At 41.3% G+C, this 27,356-nt stretch overlaps 1 protein-coding gene across 3 annotated transcripts in view; it reads right to left on the bottom strand.

Annotated features, from left to right (window-relative positions):
- Window positions 1-27,356, bottom strand: part of LOC126273160 (trichohyalin-like) — a 1,218,599-nt gene that overhangs the window by 35,250 nt on the left and 1,155,993 nt on the right. For all 3 annotated transcript variants that reach the window (XM_049976627.1, XM_049976629.1, XM_049976628.1), the window contains one exon: window positions 16,638-16,798. In XM_049976627.1, the coding sequence (XP_049832584.1) occupies window positions 16,638-16,798 (161 nt within the window). The remainder of the gene's footprint in view (window positions 1-16,637; window positions 16,799-27,356) is intronic.

Here is a 27,356-nt window from a genome sequence, read left to right as displayed (position 1 = left end):
CAGTGTTCATTCTTTCTCTTATTTCCTGTATTTATTCTCAGTCTTCCAAACCACATACACTTCTGTGGCACACAGTATTATCATTGGTCTTGTCTGTCTACAACACATGGCTACATGGCGGCGTGATTTGTTGATGCAACATCTGATGTCCCAAATTCTTCCAAGTGATAATTATATTTATTTCTATTGATCCCACATTCTCCCTCAACCTCATGTATTTTAGTGTTTTATTTTCCACACCTATCCATGCCATATGAACTTGTGATCCTGGATCTAAATGATCTCCCTGCCCCTCTCTTCCCTTATACCAACACATGCATGCTCCTATACCTCATTCGTGCATTTTTCTCCCACATTTATGGGCATTTTTAACATATTTGTGTGTATTTTTAAGTGGTTTCACCCATTTGTGTATATTTTTACATATTTGTTCGTGTTTCTGTATGTCATTATGTATTTTTTAAGCATCTTTTATCTTATCCAGCTACCCACACAACCATCTAAAACTTTCATTTTCCCATTTATATGTCATTCCTATTTCCCCTATGCCATCCCTGCCACAATGGACTCCTGCTTCATCCTTCCACACCAGTTCAGGAGAGTATCCCTTTCCCTGCCTAAAACACTGCCCAACATCCTTTTTCTTAAATGCTGCATAAACCATGGAATCCTCCTCCCCAATGGCCTAACCACAAGAAACCTGTCTCTAGATCCCATCCTTCTTTTCGGAATGACCTTCACCTTTCCAGACTCTGCCAGTCCCTGACACTCACAAACCAGGTACTTCAGAAACACACCACCATGGACAGGTATCCCAGAACCAGCTCTGTTCCCTTCACAAGATACTGTTACTGTGCAATCCCTGCTAACACACCACATCTCTGAAATTGAATCCCTTGCTCTCCAGAGCATTCTGGACACTCCATAAGTTACCCAACCTGCTGATATCCTTCTGCTACCCTTGGGCACTACTATCCAACCCCTATCTTACTCAGAGTGTTCCTCCTTGACAATCCTTCATACCACTCAGACCCTGCCTAGCTGACCTTTTCAGCTTGCTACATTCCCCAAAACTCCCTATAAACATTTCTCCAAATCCAGAGCTGAAACATTCTCTAACACTGTTGTTGAACTTTCACCAAAAGCCTCAGCTCCACAGAAATTTCAGTCCATCCAAAGGCCTCACCTTTAGCCCTAAACCAAAATTTAACCATATTTAACTTGTCAATGGCCTACTCTCCTTCTTCCAAACACTGCAGTGTGAACACTTCTTTTCCACTAATCCTGCCAACCAAAGCCAACGCAACCTAATGCTGAACCCTGCCTCTCTCAGTTCATAGCAACATCCAACTGTGATCCTCTCCCCCTGGTCACCTAGCAGGAATCCCTGACCTCCCACTTGACCTCACCATCCTTGCCCAGGTACCTTCCTCAGAACTCCAACCTTTCAGCAGAAGAAGGGACAGCCGAGCAAAGCCTCAAAACAAATCCTGACCTAATCATCCTCACTGCAGACAAATGTTCCACCACTGTTGTAATGAATCACAGTGACTGCCTAGTGGAAGGCCTCTGCCAATCATCTGACTGCCCCACCTATAAACTCTGCCAAAGTGAACCTGTCCCAGAAGTCCGACACAACCTCCAATCCCTGCTTAAACACTTAAGTCCTTCCCAAAACCTCTCCCTTTAATCCATTTCCCTCCTTGGCCCTATGACACCCTGCACACCCACACTCTATATGCTTACAAAATCCACAAACTCAACAAACTTGTGCACACCATTGAGGCTGGTTATTGTGCCTCCACCAAAAGAATTTTGGCCCTCATTGACCAACACATTCAACCAATCAACCAATTGTGTCACTGTTGACACCATCTACATCTACATCTACATGACTACTCTGCAATTCACATTTAAGTGCTTGGCAGAGGGTTCATTGAACCTCAATCATACTATCTCTCTACTATTCCACTCCCGAACAGCGAGTGGGAAAAACGAACACCTAAACCTTTCAGTTCGAGCTCTGATTTCTCTTATTTTATTTTGATGATCATTCCTACCTATGTAGGTTGGGCTCAACAAAATATTTTCGCATTCGGAAGAGAAAGTTGGTGACTGAAATTTCATAAAAAGGTCTCGCCGCGACAAAAAACGTCTATGCCGTAATGACTTCCATCCCAACTCGTGTATCATATCTGCCACACTCTCTCCTCTATAACGGGATAATACAAAACGAGCTGCCCTTTTTTGCACCCTTTCGATGTCCTCCGTTAATCCCACCTGGTAAGGATCCCACACCGTGCAGCAATATTCTAACAGAGGACGAACGAGTGCAGTGTAAGCTGTCTCTTTAGTGGACTTGTTGCATCTTCTAAGTGTCCTGCCAATGAAACGCAACCTTTGGCTCGCCTTCCCGACAATATTATCTATGTGGTCCTTCCAACTGAAGTTGTTCGTAATTTTAACACCCAGGTACTTAGTTGAATTGACAGCCTTGAGAATTGTACTATTTATCGAGTAATCGAATTCCAATGGATTTCTTTTGGAACTCATGTGGATCATCTCACACTTTTCGTTATTTAGCGTCAACTGCCACCTGACACATCATACAGCAATCTTTATGTTGACCTTATCCTCTCTGATGACTCTATCCACATCTCTGTGCATATTAAACCCACCAACCACCATAAGTTCCTGCATTTCAACTGCTGTCACCCCTTGCACACCAAAAACTCCCTCCCCTACAGCCTGGTCAGCCAGGTATAGGGTACCTGCATTGACAAGCACTTCCTCCCAGTATGCTGAGGGTCTCCCTAAAGCTTCCACAGACAGGCACTACCCCTCCCCCACCCCCACCTCCCCAACAAAAGTCTAGTCTGCAAACAGGTGTCCTATACCATTTCCCCTCATACTCCCAATCCTCCCACAACCCCCAAGAACAAGCTACAAATGAGTGCACCCCTCATCGACCAATACCATCCCACACTCAAGGTGTATACGTGCACAAGGAAAAAAAAATTCTCTGATTTTTCCCGGATTGCCCCATTAAAAATACACTTTCTCCTGGATGAAAATACACTTTTTCCATGTTAAGTAACAGTATACTCTTCCTTGACACTGTAAAAGTCATCAATCCTTTGAATGTTTATGGTTTTATATACCGACATAGAATTTACCAGCATTTTAGAAAACGAAACTCAGGGAGAAAAACACGTTTTGAAAGACCTTTGATGTGCAGGAACATGTACGCTGCACATTTTCGTATTACGAAGGTATAAATTTGAATTCCACCAAATAACACATGTCACTTTCTGAAGCATTGAAACTGAGATTGCGATGCGCTTTTGTAAGCGTCGTAGCTCATTCACGTGATCTTGCCAGCTGATGACAGCAAGAGGACACGTGATGTAGTCAGCCAATAGCAAGATCACTCTTAAGTAGCGCGAATACACAAGTAAGAAAAGTTAATGGTATAAATAAGTATACATAGCATTCACATATAATATTGGTCACGAAGATTAATAAGTTGGAAGAGAAGCTAAGTTTCCACATATAATGTTGATCTTTTTGCGCATTTTGCACTTTAAAGTACCACACTCAAATGTGCCAGTAAAATTTTTAATAACAATGCAAATATCTCATCTTCTGGGCTCAAAATACTTCTAAATGGTCGTCCTCAAAGAGTTGATTTTTAAATGAGAGTCAAATGCTTTATGATTTAAGAAATTCATAGTACAGTATCGCACATAATTCATCTTGCATAAAAGGAAATCTGCTTTGAATGTAATGCTTTTCAAACCACCATTCGCAATATTTTTCCGCGACCTGTTAGAAATAGGTTCGTTTCAGCAGTTGCAAGAAAGCACCAGATAACTGGCATCACCGTGCTTGCGCAGCTACGATGACGGAGGAAGCCCGTATGTTCGTACGTGTAAAATATTAAAAGATCTTACATTATGTCATAAAAGAAACAAGACATCAAAGGATACTTCAAAAGCGCAGGGATTTCGTGAATCATACTAAAGTGCATAATTTGGCTTAAAATGCACATCCGTATGTAAATTTTCTTGGAGTGCCAGTACTCATGTTTGGTTCTTTATTATAGCATAATGCCATATGTGCACTTGAAATGCAGCGAACAGTTGAAACCAGCCAATAGTGTGAAATTAAACACTTTGTTTCAAATGAATTGACTGCCTCCGTAGAAAGGATTAATAAAAGCCAAATCTCTTTAGCAAACCAGCAAAAATAACTACATTGTTCTGTAAGGCAATTAATGCTTGACTGTCAAAGGTGGAAATAAAATCTGAAACTATTAACATATTTTAGCCTACCGTAATTATGGGAATTCATTTGATAGCTCCCAGCCACAAAATTCCGGTTTGTTATCATTTAACGTGAGATCAATAAAAGAAGAGGAAACAACAAAATCACTGAACGTAATCACAGGTCACGTGGAGACCACCCACCTCCCCATCACAGCTCGGACTGCTCTGTGCATCAGCCCCGGATCTACGATATTTCCGAACCGGGGCAATATTAAGTAGTGGCGCCCAGCCACACTTCCATAACCAGAAGTGGGAGAAGGTACTACTCATACACGACTCAACTGCACATGCACAAGAGCCCACCCGCAACTGCTCAAACGAATCTGATTTCAACAGTTGTCACTTCACGCTCATCGGAGGCAATTTGTTGTTATAAAGCGTTGCATAGTGTTCCTAAAGCCTTTGACACACTTTACTGTTAGCAGAAGCTTGTATGAGCACGGTTTTGTTGTTGTATACGGCGCATTTCGTTTGCAACTTAAGTCCCCCCCCCCCACCCCCCTACCGCCCCCGTTCATTTTGGTTGCTGCAGTAGCGGGATACAATAATATCCTTTGTTAGAGTATTGGTTCTTACCAGTCAAAATCACAAAAATTTAACTGAAAACTAAAACAATGAAAAATTCCCAGAATTCTAAACAATTCCCAGGTTTTCTCCGGTTTTCTCCCAGATGGAAAAATTCCCCAGTTTTTCCCGGATCTCCCGGTTGTCCCGGGTCGTATACACCCTGCACACTGGAACAGCTGAATCACATTCTTTGCCAGGAATTTGATTATCTTTCATCATGCCCTGAAATGAGAGACATCCTACCCAAGATCCTTCCCAAACCTGCTAAAGTGGTGTTTCGTTGCCCACCCAACCTCAACATTCTAGTCCATCCCTATGCCACTCCTAATCCCAACCCCTTGGTCTAGGGATCACATACCTGTGTGTGGCCAAGATGCATGTCCTGCCCAGTCCATCCAACCACCACTTCCTATTCTAATCCTGTCACAGGGTTATCCTACCCCATTAGAGACTAGGCCACCTGTAAATGCAGCCATGTGAAGTACCATTTCTGCTGCAATCATTGCACCTCTTTTTATATTGGTATGACTACCAATCAGCTACCCTCCAAGCTCAACAGCCACCATCAAGCTATGGTCAAGAGCAAAGTACACGTGACAGTTGTATTCCCACCTAACCTGCCAGGGATGGCAGTCATAAGTGCATGAGATGTGCTTGCTTGTTTGAATGAATGTGTGTGAGCTTCCTTTTCTGATGAAGGCTTTGGCCAGAAGCTAATGCGTAAGTGTCTTTTCATTGTGCCAGTCTGCAACTTAACATGTCATCTTTATAGTAAGTGCAATCTATCTTTTCCTTATAATGTTAAATTTATGGTTAACTACAGAGAAGAGACTTGACTAACTGTCCATGTCAGCCATGTTGATATGTTTTTCCTTTTGATGCTGATGATTACTAGCTGTCTTGTACAAACTGATGGACAAGACTTAAGATGTGTTCATCCAGATATAAATGCTCTCTCTAGCTTCTTATAAAGTATAGGTATGATGTATTGACATCCATAATTCTAAATAGTTCAAGTCATATCCTTCAAAACCACAGGCTACAAAACTGCTTTCTGGTGCCAACAGAAATCTTCCTCAGAGGATGAAGAACATCTCCAAATAAATCAGATGGCAGCTACAATTATTGCCAAAGACATATGGTACCAGGCTTTCATTAATACATAATAATATTTAGTTTGGAAGGAGATTCTTCATATTTTCATTGATACTGTTATGCTATAGAAAAGCATCAAGACATTGTCAAATAACATGTTCTAAATGTGATTATTTCCAATAGGAGATTGCATGTCTTTGACACTTGAACTCTTTTGTTGGCGAGTGCAAAGAAGTGAGCCTTACCTTACCGTATTTTTTGTTGTTGTTACTTGACATTTCTGGTGGCTAGAGCACTGTCATGACCCCCTGACAGTGCTTGTAGTAAAGAGAATAGTGGTTCTGCAGTGGGATGAGATGAGATTGCCTAAGTTAACATCTGTACACAGTGTCATGGGAAGTGGACACAGAGTTGTGGGAAGTGAACACATGGAATTTGAGGTGGGAAGTAATTAAGAACTTATATCAAGAGGTATATTACTTTGTATTGAAGGTTAATTACATAATATAAATTGGAAAATCCTTGGTTAGAATGGTCACTGACTTGTGGAGCAATTTATGGGTGACTTTACCACATTTCTAATAAGATTTATATATGGCTAGCACTAACAAATGGTGGCTTCTCTGGAATAAATACAGGGTGTTTATCACTGAATATCAGGGTTTTAATGCTTTATAATATTTATTACATCAAACTTACAGTTATAAATGATATGCCAAATGAAAGAGCAACTCAAACAGTTGTGTTTGGCACCAATGCACATGTGCAGCGTGCAATGTTTCCACCACAATCTGCTAGATTGGTTGAACTTCACTGTACCCAAGCGCTGGATAGGCCGCAAGGGGTCCAATGACAGGGCTTGCTTTGCATGGCCTCCGCCTTCACCCGACCTAATGCCTAATTCCTTTGGGGCTTCATCAAGGATCGTGTGTATGTGCCTCCACTACCACCAGACCACCCTGAATTAAGGAACTGAATTGAAGCAGCTTTTGCTACAGTTACTGAAGACATACTTTATCAACGTTTGGGAAGAACTCGGCTATAGACTTGACATGTGCCATGTGACAAATGGTGCTCACATTGAACATTTATAAGGTTCTTGGTAAAACTTGAGTTGCTCTTTCATTTGACATATCATTTATAACTGTAAGTGTAATATAATAAATACTATAAAGTGTTAAAACCCTGATATTCATTTACAATTACCCTGTAGATTTGGATTTGTGAATTACATCAGCATGAATGAGCATGGCATAGTTAGGTTTAGTCTGTTGTTTGAAGATTAATAAACTTTTTCCTAGCCTTATCCTGTATCTTTATATTTTTGGAACATCAATCTGGTTTTGGCAATGCTAATGATAGAGGGTGACTTGATACCCTTCCTGCCTCCACACCTTCGTCCCCAGTCTGTGTTTGGTTTTATCCATGTGAAAATGTGAGAATATTTTTTAAATGTTTGTGGATCAGGTAACTGTGTATACCAGCACAGTGTTCACCTAGTCAGATTTGGGAAACTGCATAAGAACCACATCCAAGGTGGCTCTTGTTGTTAACTTGCCAGGGGGAATCAATCTGGGACTGGTGTTCTCCCCAAATCATGGAAGTGGTGTGCTAATGCACAAGCCTATCTCGGCATGTCTATTAAACTAACTCAACAGACATTGTTTCTTATTGCAGAGGATCCAGTTTCATGCCAATCTATATATTCTCTAATGGTTTTTATAGTTAGCAGTAGGAGTGAGTTTAGGATGAACTTGAGGTAAAAATAATTTCCATGTAGACTGTACACTGCTACCTAGAGTTCAGAATAGAGTTTTATATTCTGGTGCAAAGGACTGTAACAGTTTTCCAGTTGGCATCCGGTATGATCTTGCTTATTAATTTTGTGGGGAAGTTAAAGACACATTACAAGCAGTATGCACATGCTTTCATTCTTTCCTGTGCATGATGTATTTGTAAGTTGTTGCCTGTCAAAAAATCTGATTGTCTTTAAATTAAATGAGCTGTAACATTTCAAAAAATGAGGAAAACTTACAACTGATGACCAGCATGACAAGATGCAGTTTTCAAATTCGAAAATTACAGAACAGGACTGTAAAATTTTGAACCATACAAAACAACAATAAAGAGTGTAGCTTATGTGTGAACTACAACAGTTACTTATCTATGCAGAAAAAAATGACTTACAAGTAATCAGTGAACATCACATCAGAAACAAACAGAACAAATTATGTTCCCAAGCAGAAAAATGTGTCAGAGTTTCAAAAAACACAACTGGCATAGCTTTCTTCTTATTATTATTTTATTTTAGGCATGTGGCCTTGCTGCTGTGGGCATTGTTTGTTAGAGCTGGAAATTTGTAGCTACGCAAGTTGTGATGAAGCAGGCTGGGATATTTTTACTTCCCCTCTTGTCTTGCCATCTGCCTCCTTAAAATTCATTTTTTCACTTCTGACTAATTACCATTAACATACGTGATTATAATCTGCATTTTCATAAAAGAGAAAGGTTGGCCCTCAGTTTTAAAGAGTATAACACCAGATCTAATTTTGTGCTTAGTTTTATGTATGTAATAGATTTTCTAATTTATTTTGACTTTTACTAGTTAGTATCTTTTGTTATAGGGTGAAATCAGTAATTGTTTTGTAACTTAAATTCGTTGACTTATAAACAAATATAAATCCTGTACTAATTATAAACATTTGGAAGATGAAACAGTAGCATTCTTTAAGTATTTATTTGGCTCTATTCGAAAACATGTTAATAAAGCCAGTCCTCAATTAATTTCCAAGTACTTTTCAGTTTTATCAAAAGTATTGTTTGCATAATTATATTTGTTAATTTCATGATTCAATCAAATAATTCGGCCTAAACCTTGTAGTAGTAGAAACTGTTAAAAAGAACGAATTTTTCAAAATATTCATTTAATTTAATGAGTTAAGTTTTAAATGTAATGTCTGTAAACTTAACTTTGAACAATGTGTAGTTTCAGCACCTATTATTGTGAGGATACATAAAGGCCCAATGTTTGGTCCTGAGACAGTCATTCCATGGCCAAGTTTCTGATGAGAAACCTGTGTTGGTTAGAATAACAACAATGCTCCAACCTAACTATGAAATAAGTGTTACACAATTAGGCCCTGTGTTAAAACAATGATAGTGTCTGCTCCATCTGTACCTTTCTATTCTTCAAGAACTGTGAACTTTGTGGTTAGGTTTTTACTGCTCATAGATGTTCAACAGCAAACTATTGTAGTAGTATGTGAATGTTTGCCTGCAACCTATTAAGGAGGTTTATCAAAAGTTAAACAATAGTGCACTGGCCATATACAGGGTGTTACAAAAAGGTATGGCCAAACTTTCAGGAAACATTCCTCACACACAAATAAAGAAAAGATGTTATGTGGACATGTGTCTGGAAATGCTTAATTTCCATGTTAGAGCTCATTTCAGTTTCATTCCAATGTGATCAAATTGTAAACTTTCACAATCAACATGTGTGGGCTGATGAGAATCAGCACACAATTGTGCAATCACGTCATCAACACAGATTTTCTGTGAATGTTTGGGCAGGCATTGTTGGTGATGTCTTGATTGGGCCCCATGTTCTTCCACCTATGCTCAATGGAGCACATTATAATGACTTCATACGGGATACATTACCTGTGCTGCTAGAACATGTGCCTTTACAAGTACGACACAACATGTGGTTCATGCACGATGGAGCTCCTGCACATTTCAGTTGAAGTGTTCGTATGTTTCTCAACAACAGATTCGGTGACCGATGGATTGGTAGAGGCGGACCAATTCCATGGCCTCCACGCTCTCCTGACCTCAACCCTCTTGACTTTCATTTCTTTTTGTTTCTGATGTGATGTTCACTGATTACTGGTAAGTCATATCTTTCTGGGTAGATAAATAACTGTTGTAGTTCACACATAAGCTACACTCTTTATTGTTGGTATCCTCACTAACGGAGGACATTTTGAAAATTTCCTGTAACAAAGTACACTGGTACTTTCTGTTGCTGTGTGTTCCCATTCCATGATTAATGTGATTTGAAGAGAAGTAATAAAATGAGCTCTAACATGGAAAGTAAGCATTTCCGGACATATGTCCGAGGAATGTTTCCTGAAAGTTTGGCTGTACCTTTTTGTAACACCCTGTATAACTGAGTATTATTAGGGGGGTTGTGAACAGTGAAAATAACACAGTGAAATGCAACTGTGCATCTGTCGGCTACATCATTTACAGTAGACAGTAGTTGCTCTTTCATCCCTAATTTTCAGCCAGTCTGTTGACACTGAGGACAACAAGTGAAGAATTAAAGTAGGCGAGCCATCACAAAGTGTTGGGAACAACTCAGAGTACAATGGTAGGGAGTGAAAACCCATACAACAAACTGAAAACAGCAGTGCGGCACTACATTTCTTTGGCATGGCTCAGTAAAATCACTCACACAGCTAATGCAAGATGCCATGGAAGTGGGTCTATCAGAGCCAGCCAGACATATTTATGTCAAGGGCTACCTGCCCATATGGTAGGTTTTGGCTCCAAAACAACGGGATGATAACCACGTGCTGTAACTGAGCAGAGGCATAAAACCTGCAGGCTGCGTACAACTTAGGTCCTGGGGATCTTGACTTCTATGAGCATTATCGCAACTGCCATGGTTTATTGAGTAATAAATGAATGTATTTTCATGTTGGTAGGTCAGACAGCTACCAAGCCTCTACTCACTGTCCACTGACTCTCCAACCAGGTGGGATATTTCTTGCTTCCTAATGCTAACAACTCAGCTCCACCACCCACTGTAGTGGGTGGTGGAGCTGGCCATTGCAACACTAAAGACCATGGAGGGGCAAGTTGAGGCTGGTAATGAACAAATTTTTAATGGATATGAGCTGAGAGCAGAAATGAAAACAGAAGAGGCTAATTCAGGGAACTAAAAAATGTCGGAACTAGTGGAACAAGTTTGTATTCAGTGGACCTAATGGTGGAAGTGAAAGGTCACTGTATGCCAGTTTTGTGACCATGTAAGAAAACTTACAAAAGACATGGTAAAAAGGTAGAACAGGAACCCATATAGGTGAGTACCAGAAGGCAAAGGCACTTAGATATACAGACATTCTTTGTAACCGTGATTGCAGTAATGAGACCACACCAATGAGAAAGATAGAGGGTAATACAGCTGAAGTGAGGGAGGCAATTTTCAAACAAGCAAAACTCCTCACTGAATGAGATCAGCAAATTGGAAAATATGAAGAACTCCTGTGTATTCTTGCCAGTATAGATCTGAAGATGGCTAGAAGACTCTGCCTCCAGAATATTATGAGACCAAGGTACAGACATCCAAGAATTAACCTGAAATTTTATGGAACAAAATCATGCACATTACCAAAAGTAGTGACTCTAAGATCAAAGTGATGATAGAGAATCTGGAGAAGACAACACCCCTTTATAAAAGCACAGATAAGCAAGTAATCTAGTTATTACAGACCCATCTTCCTCCTTCTTATGCGTCCAGAAATTTTTAAGAAAGTAGCTTGCAATGGAGTAGTGGACCACATCTCTGAGAATAACATTCTGATAAAAACTTAGTTTGGTTTCCATAAAAGCTTCTCTACTGAGAATGCAATATGTGATTGCATAAACTCAGTTCTGATAGAACTATCCAAGAAAAAATACCTTTTTGGCATGTTCTGTCCTCTTTCCAAGCCCTTCAAGTGTGTAGACCACAAATTCTACAAGAGAAACTAAAATGGTGTGCTATTACAGGCATTCCCCTTGCACATGTGGAATCGTATCTTCACATGTGGAATCGTATCTTAATAACAGTAAACAAAGGGTCACATTAACTAATGATGAAACAGTAATAAGACTAAATTTGGTGTGGAGAAATATTAAATATGGCCTTCTGCAAAGTTCAGTACATGGTCCTTTCCTGTTCTTGGCATATATAAATGATTTACTTGGAACAATGGAGGACTCTTTAAAACTGTGAAATTTGATGATTATGCTGGTATACTGATCCAAACAGCAGAACTCTTAATCTGGCAAAGATTCATATCATGCTGTTCCAAAAAAAAAATCAAAATTATTGATATGTACCAAAAGTAGACATCAAAGGGTACATGCTGGATGAAACTCCATGTGTGAAGTTCACAGGCATCAAGACGGATACTAAAGTAAGGCATGTGTTTATGTTGATGAAAAAGTACAGTTCAGCCAGTTTTGCACTTAGAAATCTCTCTCTTTGCGTTGAACTGTAGACAGGATTGCTATCCATCCGGATATGTGTGTGTGTGTGTGTGCGCGAGTGTACACCTGTCCTTTTTTTCCCCTAAGGGAAGTCTTTCCGCTCCCGGGATTGGAATGACTCCTTACCCTCTCCCTTAAAACCCACATCCTTACATTTTTCCCTCTCCTTCCCTCTTTCCTGACGAAGCAACTGCCAGTTGCGAAAGCTCGTAATTCTGTGTGTGTGTTTGTGTGTTTTGTTCATGTGTCTGTCTGCCGGCGCTTTCCCGCTTGGTAAGTCTTGGAATCTTTATTTTTAATATATATATATATATATATATATATATATATATATATATATATATATGTGTGTGTGTGTGTGTGTGTGTGTGTGTGTGTGTGTGTGCGTGGGAATGACCAGCAACAAACTGTCCATTCGCATGAATGGACACAGGCAGACAGTATCTGTTGGTAATGAGGATCACCCTGTGGCTAAACATGCCTTGGTGCACAGCCAGCACATCTTGGCACAGTGTTACACTGTCCGAGTTATCTGGATACTTCCCACCAACACCAACCTATCCGAACTCTGGAGATGGGAACTTGCCCTTCAATATATCCTCTCTTCTCGTTATCCACCAGGCCTCAATCTCCGCTAATTTCAAGTTGCCGCCACTCATACCTCACCTGTCATAAAACATCATCTTGGCCTCCACACTTCCGCCTTGACTTACATCTCTGCCCATAAAAAGAGGCCTTTAAATATGTCTGCTTGTGTCTGTGTATGTATGGATGGATATGCGTGTGTGTGTGTGTGTGTGTGTGTGTGTGTGTGTGTGCGCGCGCGAGTATATACCTATCCTTTTTTCCCCCTAAGGTAAGTCTTTCCGCTCCCGGGATTGGAATGACTCCTTACCCTCTCCCTTAAAACCTACATCCTTTCATCTTTCCTTTTCCTTCCCTCTTTCCTGAAGAAGCAACCATCGGTTGCGAAAGCTAGTAATTCTGTGTGTGTGTTTGTGTGTTTTGTTCATTGTGCCTATATATATTAAAAACAAAGATTCCAAGACTTACCAAGCGGAAAAGCGCTGGTAGATAGGCACAATAAATAAAACACACACACAGAATTTCTAGGATGGGTATATACTCGCGCGCGCGCACACACACACACACACATATCCATCCATACATATACAGACACAAGCAGACATATTTAAAGGCAAAGAGTTTGGGCAGAGATGTCAGTCGAGGCGGAAGTGCAGAGGCAAAGATGATGTTGAATGACAGGTGAGGTATGAGTGGCGGCAACTTGAAATTAGTGGAGATTGAGGCCTGGTGGATAACAAGAAGAGAGGCTATATTGAAGGGCAAGTTCCCATCTCCGGAGTTCGGATAGGTTGGTGTTGATGGGAAGTATCCAGATAACCCGGATGGTGTAACACTGTGCCAAGATGTGCTGGCCGTGTACCAAGGCATGTTTAGCCACAGGGTGATCCTCATTGAGCTGTTGGGGGGAGTGGAGCTGGAAGTGGGAGATTGAGTAGATGGGAGTGACTGGGTCTGTGTGCAATGAGAGGAGGTTGAGGTTTGTTGGAAAGGTTGTGGAGGGTGAGTGAGTTGCCTTTCCGGAGGTGGGAAACCAGGAGATTGGATAGTTTTTTGAGGTGGAGGGTGGCATGTTGTTCTAGCTGGTTACCAAGCCCCCACAGAACGTATCTCTGCCTACGTAGATCAACACCTTCAACCCATTACATGCAGTCTCCCATCCTTCATCAAAGACACCAACCACTTTCTCAAACGCCTGGAATCCGTACCCAGTCTGTTACCCCCGGAAACCATCCTTGTAACCATTGATGCCACTTCCCTATACACGAATATCCCGCACGTCCAGGGCCTCGCTGCAATGGAGCACTTCCTTTCACGCCGATCACCTGCCACCCTACCTAAAACCTCTTTCCTCGTCACCTTAGCCAGCTTCATCCTGACCCACAACTTCTTCACTTTTGAAGGCCAGACATACCAACAATTAAAGGGAACAGCCATGGGTACCAGGATGGCCCCCTCGTATGCCAACCTATTTGTGGGTCGCTTAGAGGAAGCCTTCTTGGTTACCCAAGCCTGCCAACCCAAAGTTTGGTACAGATTTATTGATGACATCTTCATGATCTGGACTCACAGTGAAGAACAACTCCAGAATTTCCTCTCCAACCTCAACTCCTTTGGTTCCATCAGATTCACCTGGTCCTACTCCAAATCCCATGCCACTTTCCTAGACGTTGACCTCCATCTGTCCAATGGCCAGCTGTACACATCCGTCCACATCAAACCCACCAACAAGCAACAGTACCTCCATTATGATAGCTGCCACCCATTCCATATCAAACGGTCCCTTCCCTACAGCCTAGGCCTTCATGGCAAACGAATCTGCTCCAGTCCTGAATCCCTCGACCATTACACCAACAACCTGAAAACAGCTTTTGCATCCCGTAACTACCCTCCCAACCTGATACAGAAGCAGATAACCAGAGCCACTTTCTCATCCCCTCAAACCCAGAACCTCTCACAGAAGAACCCCAAAAGTGCCCCACTTGTGACAGAATACTTCCCGGGACTGGATCAGACCTTGAATGTGGCTCTCCAGCAGGGATACGACTTCCTAAAATCCTGCCCCGAAATGAGATCCATCCTTCATGAAATCCTCCCCACTCCACCAAGAGTGTCTTTCCGCCGTCCACCTAACCTTCGTAACCTCTTGGTTCATCCCTATGAAATCCCCAAACCACCTTCCCTACCCTCTGGCTCCTACCCTTGCAACCGCCCCTGGTGTAAAACCTGTCCTATGCACCCTCCCACCACCACCTACTCCAGTCCTGTAACCCGGAAGGTGTACACCATCAAAGGGAGAGCCACGTGTGAAAGCACCCACGTGATTTACCAACTGACCTGCCTGCACTGTGACGCTTTCTGTGTGGGAATGACCAGCAACAAACTGTCCATTCGCATGAATGGACACAGGCAGACAGTGTTTGTTGGTAATGAGGATCACCCTGTGGCTAAACATGCCTTGGTACACGGCCAGCACATCTTGGCACAGTGTTACACCGTCCGAGTTATCTGGATACTTCCCACCAACACCAACCTATCCGAACTCCGGAGATGGGAACTCGCCCTTCAGTATATCCTCTCTTCTTGATATCCGCCAGGCCTCAACCTCCGCTAATTTCAAGTTGCCGCCGCTCATACCTCACCTGTCTTTCAACAACTTCTTTGCCTCTGTACTTCCGCCTCGACTGACATCTCTGCCCTTACTCTTTGCCTTTAAATATGTCTGCTTGTGTCTGTGTATGTGCGGATGGATATGTGTGTGTGTGCGAGTGTACACCTGTCCTTTTTTTCCCCTAAGGGAAGTCTTTCCGCTCCCGGGATTGGAATGACTCCTTACCCTCTCCCTTAAAACCCACATCCTTTCGTCTTTCCCTCTCCTTCCTGAAGAAGCAACCATCGGTTGCGAAAGCTACATTCCCTCTGCAAACATGCCTTCACCCTAGCCAGATTACGCTCCCATATTTTATTTACTCAGGCTTGTCTGACATTTGACATTACCCCCAAAGGCCTCACACTTAAAGTTTCCATCTCTGGCTGAAATCCTTCTTTCCATAAGTCCTTATACCAGTTTCAAACTGCACAATCCATAGCGCTCACCCACCTAATCCTTCACCTATACATTGACTCGGTCCATGAACACACCCATCAACTCCTATTCCAAGTCAAAGTCCTCAATCTTCTGCTTGTGTCTGTGTATGTGCGGATGGATATATGTGTGTGTGTGTGTGTGTGTGTGTGTGTGTGTGTGTGTGTGTGTGTGTGTGTGTGTGTGTGTGTGCGCGAGTGTACACCTGCCTTTTTTTCCCCATAAGGTAAGTCTTTCCGCTCCCGGGATTGGAATGACTCCTTACCCTCTCCCTTAAAACCCACATCCTTTCGTCTTTCCCTCTCCTTCCCTCTTTCCTGAAGAACAACGTCGGTTGCAAAAGCTAGAAATTCTGTGTGTGTGTTTGTGTGTTTTATTTATTGTGTCCGTCTACCGGCGCTTTAGGAAAGAATTTTGTGCAGAAACAACCAATGCATTTCTAAAACATAAATTCAAGATGATTGCCAATCACTTAACTCAGTTTTCAGCTGCTGAAAAAAGCTTCAAAATAAATTGTATAGTTTTAATTTTATGCAATTAGAATTGTTTGTTTGCGGTATGGGAGTTATATTTTCCATTATTAAAAGTTCTAATATCCTCTTGTACATTTACTGTGCATGAAAGATTAACTGAATTCATAGGATGGTGGCAACATGAGACAAATAAGAAGTGCATAATTAACTTATTGTGCTTTAAAATATTGCAGAGATACTAACTTCATGCGTGACAAATCCTGCAGATGCTGCCGCCTTTCAGCTGTAAGTGACCCTAGTCGTTGCTCCAATTCCTGCAAGCGACCAACTAATGGACGGCAAGAGCTACAGCGTAATGCATGTGCTGTCTGAAGAGACAGTAATCGCTGCTCCAATTTACCCACCTACATAAAATAAATATACAATATATATTTATATATTTATATGTATGTCATGAACAGATTATAACAATATTATGAAAAGGATAGTTGCTACTCACCATATAGTGGAGATGTTGAGTTGCGGATAGGTACAACAAAAAGACTGTCAGAATGTAAACTTTTGGCCAACAAAGTCTTTGTTGAAAATAGACAACATACACACACTCATGCAAACACAACACACATGCACATGGCCACAGTCTCTGGCAGTCTTTTTGTTGTGCTTATCTGCAACTCACCATCTCATTATATGGTGAGTAGCAACTATCTTTTTCATAATATTGTTACATTCCGTCCAGGATTTTCCATTTTTTCATGAACAGATTAGATATTTTTAGATGACTACTAAGAAACAAACATGGTCAAAACAAAAATGATTCAGTGAATAATTCTCTGGGTATTTGGAGTGATGTGAGCAACAGGAGTAAAAAGCATTGCACAAAAAGCTGCAGCAATAAACAAAGCATAAGCTATCAGTAATGAAAAGAATTCAATCTTGTCACTGCAAATTTATCTCGTAGAGATTAGCAAAATAATACTTGTATCCAAATATTCCACAATACTTTGTCCTTAGAATTGAATATCGACATAATTGAGGATCTGTTTGAAATCTCCCTAAAATTTCTGAATAGTTCATAATAAACATTAGCACAAATATTTGACAGTAGATAAAATCAGTATAAAAGCAGACACATAAATAAAGGTAAATAAAATACAAGAGATTAACAACAAAAAGAAACGAGTATTTTAAGGATAGCTTTAGTTTAAAATAATGTAGTATTCTTCTTTAAAACTGCCCCTCTGATGGCACTAGCATCAAAGTTGCAAGTGAACAAAACACAGTAAAGTGATGTCATTCATTCCTCATATGTTTTGCCAAGATTCGTAATCCGCAGTAATATGTTAAACTAAATGGCTGAAAAAATGCACTGTATCAAAAACCTACAACAGGAAATAAACAATGTTATTCTCTAAGGAAAATCCATGTGAATTATATTTTAGGTACACCAATAAATGGGTTTGTGAATTCTTAAGCTTACCCCAGCATATTGACAATTCAAATAGTTCACAAAAAATGTGGCTGGCAAAAATCATCAAACATCACCAATATTTCACAGGATACCTCAAACCAACTCCCACAGACATCATTTATCCCATCATAGGCATAGCACCACCCACTATCCGCAGACAAGTAGCCGCCGAGATCAAAAGATCAAAATAAAAGAACGATCCTCAACACCCGATGCATATGCACCGAAAACAACGTGTCTGGCTGAAATCCCGTAGGAGTTTCATTGAAACTACTGAAGAGCTCGCCACCAAGCCCGCGGCTATCTCTTTGGAAAGAAATGGTGCCACACTCCACAATGGAACTACTTGAGGAGGGATCTGCGGGATTTCAACTACCTTTTACAACTTGGAGGTCATTAAACCGGCTGTGCACTGGAGTAACTGGGTGCAAATCAAACCTATTTAAATGGGGTTACAGTGATAGCGATTGGTGTGAATGCGGAGCAATACAGGACTTGGACCACCTACTGATTTGCCCAGATATGTCTATAACATGCACTAAAGATGATATTTTGAAAGTCAATGACAAAGCAAACTACGTTGCTAATTACTCGGAAGGGAAGATATAATTGGTGCATCTGGATATGGAAGAAGAAGAAGACCAATATTTCAACAAACATTCCCATAAAAATTTCACAAAACGCAATACAGCTTGCTTGTATTCCACAATATGAACCCAAAATGGGCAGGTTTATGCCTGCATTTTAACAGTGCACGCACGCAGAAAACTACACATGTTGGGCAGTAGAAGTACCAGCTAACCAGAGATAAATACTGCCAAAATGTTACTGACAGTAAACACTGGACTACAGTGGTAAAGCACTGATCACTCAATCCATTTGTTATCACACCAAGAATAAAGTGGAATCATACATAGGATTTGAACAAAACCTTTGATCCCTATTTATAAGGTCATGGGCTGACTTATCTCTTTAGAAACCCCTTGAAAATTGCTCCAATAGTTAGAAGTGGAGAGCAAAATGATTTAATTGGTTTACTCCAATGAAAGGCAAAGTCAGGGCAGTGTTAAGCAATCACACTTTTGCCTGGCTGTTGTTAATGTGGATGCCAGTTATATTCAGTCGTTGTTTGTGATGGCTCTAAATAGGAGAAACTATAAGTTAATTCAGACAAAAAGGAAAAACAATCCTGCGGTTAATAGTGTGCGTCTGGGTGTTCTGCCAACTTGTTTCCATTTTCTGCATAATATTTTGATGACCAACACAGTCACCTGCCTCAGGTACTGCAAGTTTTGTTGTTATGTGCATTCACTGCCTGGACTCCAACCACAATAGCAAAGCTTGCAGCACCTGAACAAGACATTTGGGTTAGTCATCAAAATACCATGCAGGAAATGGAAACAACAACTTCTCAAAACACCCAGAAACATACTATTAATAAGTCATGCTGGGAAAACCTGAGAGATCAAATCTGTAATGTTTGAATACAGTATTAGCGATAGGCTGTCTGATGCTGTCACAAAAATTAAATATCTAGACACCAATTGCCAAATGACATAAAATGTACTGACCATGTAAGGTTGGTTATAGGGAAGGTGAATGGTCAACTTCAGTTTATTGGAAGAATTCTAAGAAAGTGTAGCTCGTCTACAAAAGAGACTGCATACAGAACACTTATACAAGCCATTCTTCAGTACCGCTTAAGTGTGTGGGATCTCAGACCATATTAAAGGAAGACATTGAAACAATCCAGAGGAGTGCCAGTAAGTTTGTTACCAGTACATTCAATCAACACATATTACAGTAGTGCACAAGGAACTCAAGTTAGTATCCCTGGTGGGAAAATGACAAACTTTTCATGAAATACATTTAAAAACTTTTAGAGAACTGGCATCAGCAACAGACTACAGAACGATCATACTTTTACCAACATACACCTCACACAAGAGCCATGAAGGCAAGATAAGGGAAATCAGGACCTGTACAGGAAGAAGTGTATAGATAGTTTTTCTCCTTGCACTATTTGTGAGTGGAACAGAAAAGACTCACACCATGTGCTATATGCAGAATATATGTAGATTTGTATTAGAAGCTGTGACTGTAAGAGATCTGATAGACATTTTCCTTGAATGGATGTAAATAATCTATTGCAGTCCAAAAAATAACATCTTCTTGGAATGTAGAAACACACTTATTATATTTCCTCGAAACAGGCAAATTTTGTTTTGAATAGTTCTGCATGGAGTAAAGAATCTATCAGTCTCCTGTCACCTGATACTCAAAAGTTACAGCTAGTGAGTAGCATAAAGTGCAATTGATTTATTGCTTATTGAAACCATCCTGATTACCTGAGTTAAACTAATTCAGATGGCAGATTATCAGGATCTGAGATGGCTTGAGGCCTGTGTGTCAAGGTATGAAGTATTCCTTTACAATGAGCTGGATGGTGGCAACCGTCTGCTTGGGGGTACAAAGCTCTGTGAACCGGCTTCTTACAAACAGCATGCCTGGCATATCACCACTTCACCTCAACAACAACTGAGGAAATGTGGGTAGCCATTATTTTTTACCTCGAAATGTTTTGGCATGTGCAGCTGAGATGTTGGAAAATAACCTTTAAGTTACCATTGGCATAAAACCAAATAAACAATGAATTGTCCACCTAAAGAAGACAGAACATTTGAATTTCATAGATTTGGAAGGTTGTTCTACAACATTTCCCACACAATTTTTTTTTTTTTTTTTTTTGATTATAAAGCATAGTGGACTCTCCACTGCCACACCATCTGCCTATTCAAAGACTTGGTCATTAAATAAGAAAGATATTGTGGTCGACATACAAAAAAAAGTGAAGCATCCAGAAGACATTATCAGATGTCAATGTAACTTCATATATGTACACATCATTGGCAGGTATGTAAATTATTAAGAGTTGCAATTCTCTGTGACAGGCAGAAAACCACCAGATTTTTGTGTTATTACTAGGCCTGGTAGATACACTGATCAGCCATAACATTCTGACCAGGTACCTAATAGCCAGTATGTACCCCTTTGGCATGGGTAACAGTGGCAACATATCAAGGGATGGAATCAGTGAGACCTTGGTAGGGTGCTGGAGGGAGTTGGCGCACGTCTTCACACACAAGTTACTTAATTCCCATAAATTGCAGGGAGGGGAGCAATGAGCTTGACGCTATGTTCAATCACATCTGAGATTTGTTTGATAGGGTTCAGATCTGGCAAGTTCTATCACACTCCTCGCCTTGTGATGTGGCCCATTATCTTGTTGAAAAATCAGGAAACATGATTATCATGAAGTGGTGTATGTGGTCTGCAACCAGTGTATGATATTTCCTGGCCATTGCCTTGCATGAGCTCCACTGGACCCATGGATGACCATGTGAATATTTCCCAGAGCATAATGAGCCACCACTAGCTCATCTTCATCCCACAGTACAGGTGTCAAGGAGCTGTTCCGCTGGAAGATGATGGATTTGCACCCTCTCATTAGTATGATGAAGAAGGTATCAAGACTCATCACACCATGCAAAGCTCTGCCACTGTGACAAAATCCAGTGCCAATGGTCACATGCCAATTTCAGTCGTTCTCTCTGATGTCATGGTATTAACAATGGCACATGCATGGGCTGTCAGCTGTGGAGGTCCATCGTTATGTGTGTTCAGTGCATTGTGTGTTCAGATGCACTTGTATTCTGCCCAGCATTAAGGTCTGATGTCATCAGTAAACACTTCCAGGCTAAATTGCCACGGTCAATCTGCAGAACTTCTTCTCCCTGATGTTTCGTTCTCAACTACGGAGAACATCCTCTGAAGTGAGCTGACGGCTGGCAGCTAGGAGCTGGGGCTGCCGCTTATATGGAGTGCGGTGGCGCCCTCTACGATCTCCATATAAGCGGCGCCCTCTACGATCTCCATATAAGCGGTGGCCCCAGCTCCTAGCAGCCAGTCGTCGACTCACCTCGGAAGGTGTTCTCCATAGTTGAGAACGAAACGTAAGGGAGAAGAAGTTCTACAGATCGACCACAGCAATTCAGCCTGGAAGTGTTTACTGATGAAGATGCTGGCCGTGAAAGCCTACATGGGATGAGTCTGATGTCAGTTCCACCGCAGTACAACACTTATCCCATTTTACCAGTCTGCCCAGCCTATGATGCCCAATGTCCATAATGAGGTTTGGTCACCCAAACCCATGACGATGGGACGTGGCTTCCCTTTAGTTTCACTGCATTTTGAAGACATTCATCACAGCACTCCTCGAACACCTGACAAGTAACGCAGTTTCTGAAATGCTCATGCCAAGCCTCTGGGCCATCACAATCTGCCATCGGTCAGACTGTGCCTTCCCCATTCTTCACAACAACAGCTTACTCACTGATACTACATTCACTGTACGTGTGTCTGACTAGCAGTCATTCCTCGCCAGGTGATGCTGCTATTGCCTGAAAGGGTTTATATTGATAGTAGGTCAGTAGTGATAGTGTTCTAGCTGATCAGTATATATAAGGAGTGTGAATAGCATCAGATGTTGAGTGATCACTATGAACGACACAGAGATGCCGTGTACTTGTATGAGTCAGTGTTATTAGCATCTGACAGAGTTTGAAAGCGGCCTCATTGTGGATCTCCATTTAGCCAGCTGACAGACTCAGGCAATATCCAGATTTTTTGGGCATTCAGATCTGACAGTGGTCTGATGTTGGAACACATGCGAGTATGATGGCAGACATGCGAGTATGATGGCAGACATACTTGTCATCATGATTCTGGTGGACGATGTCAGATATCCACAAAGGAAGATTGCCTTATTGTGACAAAGAACATCATAACCCCTTTATATCCATACCTGACGTCTGAGAACAAATAATGGAGTCCCTGCAACATTCTGTATCATCCCACATAATTGGTTGCCAGACTAGGGAATTAGCATCCAGTGCATATGCTGCCATTAACACCACAACAAAAGAAAAGGCTGCATTTTGAGTGGTGATGTGACCAGGAAGCATGGACTGCTGCTGAATGACGTTGCATTGTGTTCAGAGATGCACTACCGCTGCTCATGTCCATTGTTAGTGATTATCACTGTGACCTGTGGAAAAGTTGCATTCTTCCAACAATTTGAAGAGGCACAGCAGTATTACCCCTGGCATCATGTTGTGGGGAGCCATTGGATATGAATCCAGGTCATGGCTAGTCATTATTGAGGGAACTCAGGTGGCACAACATTACATCATAGATATCTCACATCCTCAAATGTTACCTCCCATGTGACTGCATCATGATGCTGTTTTTCAACAGAATAATGCTTGTCCACACTTGACACGTCTCTATGAAGTCACATGTCGCTATGTTATGTTGAGGTACTCCTGTGGCCAGTAAGATGCCCAGATCTCACCCTGACAGAATGTGTAGGTCCAGATCGGATGTCAACTACATCCCATTGCCTGTATCCAAGATATCAAGGACCAGTTACAACAGTTGTGGGCCAACTTCCCTCAGTAGAGGATACAACAGCTTGATGACACCCTTCCTAATCAAATCAGTGCATACATCCAGACCAGAGGAGGTGCAACATCATACTATAAGTGCACTCATAATGCCATTTTCTTTGTAAATTTAACTCATTTTTGTAACTACTGGAGTAACATCACAAATCCATTCAATACATTAAGTTTCATTTCATTTCCTCCTCCCCTTCTGACTACTTCACTGTTTTGTTAGGCTGTGCATGTATAAATAGATTAGTTTGTCACAATGAGCTTAAGTTCAGTTAGTCACAATGCCTCAATCAGCAGAAGATAGGTAAAAAGAGAGGCCACATTTAAACTTACTAAAATATTGGAATCATCATGAAATGACTCTTGCTAATGGCACTAAAAATTTTACATGTTTATGATACGATATTCACAGTGGCATACTAGAGGTCTCAACTTTGTAGAAAGATGCTGTGCTGTGCGATGTGTATGAACACCTATATTGTTAAAAATAGGATGATAATGGATTTTAAGTAAGCTATATTTTTTGTGAGGGGGTAGGGTAGTAGGTTGGGAGGGGAGTCTGCAGAATGAGAACTAAATCCCTGTATTATTTCCACCCCTTTTGTCAGATAAGAGCTGAGTCTGAGGTAACCCTGGCCATCTAATAATCTCTGATTGTTTTCAATATAACTTTGTTTGTCTGATAAAACTGTAGTATTGTTCTCGTCAGCAAGCAACAGAACTGTGTCAGAGGCTCCATAAGAGAACTCAGTGTCACTCTCTCCAATGTCAAGGCACTGACCTTGGGAGTACATGTAATGGTCAGCACAAGGTCAGGGCTCTGTAAGGGTGCATGAGGGATGGTCCATGTATGGACATGGTAGGTATCAGAGCCATTGCAGTCAGGATGTCAAAAATTTAAAAACAAATTTCAAAAATATGTTCATTCTGTAGTGTACTTCTTTCTAAAGAGTTTGACGTATAAAACATACATGTTCAAGGAAATGTAAGACATGTCATTTGATTTTAAAAGTCCCAAAGTGGAGTACCACACCTCTTCACACAGTATTCTTCTACTGCATGTCATTGTACTTCACTCTATGAAATTCAAATATTTATATTTTGTAGTGAAAACCATCAAAACTATATTAAGAACAGTGGAAATTAAAATGTCCTGTGGTGCCTTTCCTGCAATAGGCGCAGAAACTTGCAGGGGTAGATACCACATGTCCTGCCTTGTGGAAGCCAGCCAGACACTTCACCAGGGAGAAACATTACATTCCTACTCTACGAGGATCAGTTGCCCATGCATATTCAGCAAAGGAGAAGGCAGAGATTATGGCCACAACACTTGCAGCATCCTTCACACCAAACCTGCCTCCTTCAGACCCAGTATTCACACTTGAAACAGACCAGGAGGTTACACAACTTGTAGCCCAGCCCACATGCAGTGAAATCAGACATCCTAACACAAATGAAATTACTTGGGCTATCAAGCACACTAATGCTAAGAAAGCCCCTAGTCCCAGCGGCATTCAAAACCATGCCCTCCAGGAGTTCATAGACAGAGCCATAGAATACCTTGCACACATAATGAATGCCATCCTAAAACACCAACACTTCCCTGACTTTTGGAAGGTGGCCAGTCATGATGTTCAGGAAGCCAGGGAAAGACCAATCCCTCCCATAAAATTATTGACCCAGCAGTCTTCTGTGCTCGCTCAGCATGATTGTTGAGAAGGCATTACTAAAAGACATCATTAGGCACTGCATCACCAATGGCACCCTAAGACTAGACCAATTCAGCTTTAGGAATGACCTCACAACAACACAACAACTCCTCTGCATAGTTGAACATATAAGACATAGCTACAACATGAACAAAGTCACAGGGGCCGTGTTCCTGGACATTGAAAAAGCTTTTGACCATCTCTGACACAACAGCCTTACATGCAAACTAAGCGATTCTGGTTTCCCAATGGACTTGTACATCTCAGACATTCACATCTCATGAACAGATGTTTCAACAATGACGTCCAGGCAAACAATTGACACAATGCGGTATCCAAGTTGGAGTACCCCAGGGAAGCACTCTGGAGCCCATCTTTTTCAATCTCCTCATTAATACTTTCCGGTATCACAAAACAAGATGATTGCCAACTATGTGGATGACACAGCCATCAATGGACAAGACTGGAAGCCATCAAACATAAATTCATGGTTACAGCACTCAGGACTGCCGAGCCTTGGTTGGAATGATGGCATATTAAAGTAAATGTTGACAAGTGCGAAGCAGTTCTGTTCACATGCAGACTGAAGATACTGTGCTGCACAAATATCAACACTGTAGACAGGTAACACTACATACATGCCCAGTAGATTTCCGAGAGAAAGTCAGGTATCTCAATGTCTGGCTGGACTGGAAACTTACATTGGGGAACCACATAGAATATGTTACCAACAGAGCACACATGAGGCTCAAACAACTCTACCCAATGCTCAAAGGGAAAGTACACTAAATAGGAGGGTGTCGACATTCATATTCATGACACTGATTAGATCTCTGATGACATGCACCTCCTACACACCTGCGCTGCCTACAAATCATACAGGACAAAGTGCTTTACATCATTAGCAGTTCTTCACCATGGATCTTCACAATGAATACTGCCTTGAAACCCTAAATTAAGTATTAAAAAACTACCACATGACTATACAGGTACTCGAGACACTCGAACAATCCTTTCATCCATACTCTGGGAAACTATGATCACCACCACAGATGGAAGAATAAGCAACCAAAGATGCTGCAAGCTAGGGCATAGCCACCTATGGTGAACTAACATACAGTTACAAGTGACAACATCAGCAAGCCCCTGCACATCACAACACTGACTGGATATACTAACTGCTATCACAGCCGACTAAGACGCCATAGCAGAGAAGCCAACAAGCTCACATACTAATGCACAAAAAAAACACTAACACTACCCTACACTGTGAATCCAATATATTACCTATAGGACACTAACCGTTGATGAACTCAACTGTTACAGGTATGTTGATGCTGACCGAAAGCTAACACTGGTACCCAGATGCAGCCGCTGAGTAACATCACTCCACAACGTCAAAGGTATCCGCCTGCATGACAACCACTACTAACAAAATCTACCCTTGCATGACCTGTCACAGGCAGCAAGAAAACTGCTACTGCTCTTACAATGTGACCCAAACGACAGAGGTTTTTTTCCCTCAGCTCTTTCCTTGGCACTTTTTTTCCTCCGCCCTTCAAACTGGTACCCTTTGGTCAACTTTAGACGAAATCTATTTCCAAGTGAGCACATATTAATCGTCAATCACAACCAGACATACACAAACATCACAGTACTCACATCCTGCGAGATCTCACTTAGTGAAAACTAACCAATATGCAGAGATGGCAGTAAATCTTTTGTGTTGGTCACCAGGCCTGTATGAGTGTGGAGGGGCTCCACCCCTATTTTTCTCTACAGCTCCCAGTCAGCTGGTTTGACATCCTACCCTCCCTTTTAAAGAACCTCATAATTAATACTGGGTCAGGTTATTTGTGACCGGAAGAGTAAGAACTCTTCAGAAAATTTGCACTCTTTATAGCCTATTAGCTAACAACTTTCTCATTTGTGTGACATAAAATTACACAGGAAACATGAAATCAGTAAAGCCACGAGATCAGCAAGGCAGTACATGTTCTTTCAATCCTTTGGTCTCAACACTTTTTCTCTCTAATCTTGCTACAGCCTTACAGGGTGTGCTTTCCTTCCTGCGAAAGAATCTATTACCTTATCAAGGTTCGTCAGACGTTTTGCTACATGAAAATCAAAATTTCATTATCTAGTACTGAAAAAGCTGTTAATACAAGTAGTAACCATCTTTTTGGTTACTGTCTGCTAGATATAGGTCTTTCTATATTGCAGCAGTTGTAATATGTGCCAAATAACAGAGACTGTTTTGGCACAA

This window comes from Schistocerca gregaria, chromosome 5 (genome assembly GCF_023897955.1).
Source record: "Schistocerca gregaria isolate iqSchGreg1 chromosome 5, iqSchGreg1.2, whole genome shotgun sequence".
NCBI classification, from domain to species: Eukaryota; Metazoa; Arthropoda; class Insecta; order Orthoptera; family Acrididae; genus Schistocerca; species Schistocerca gregaria.
This window is presented reverse-complemented; position numbering and strand designations above follow the sequence as displayed.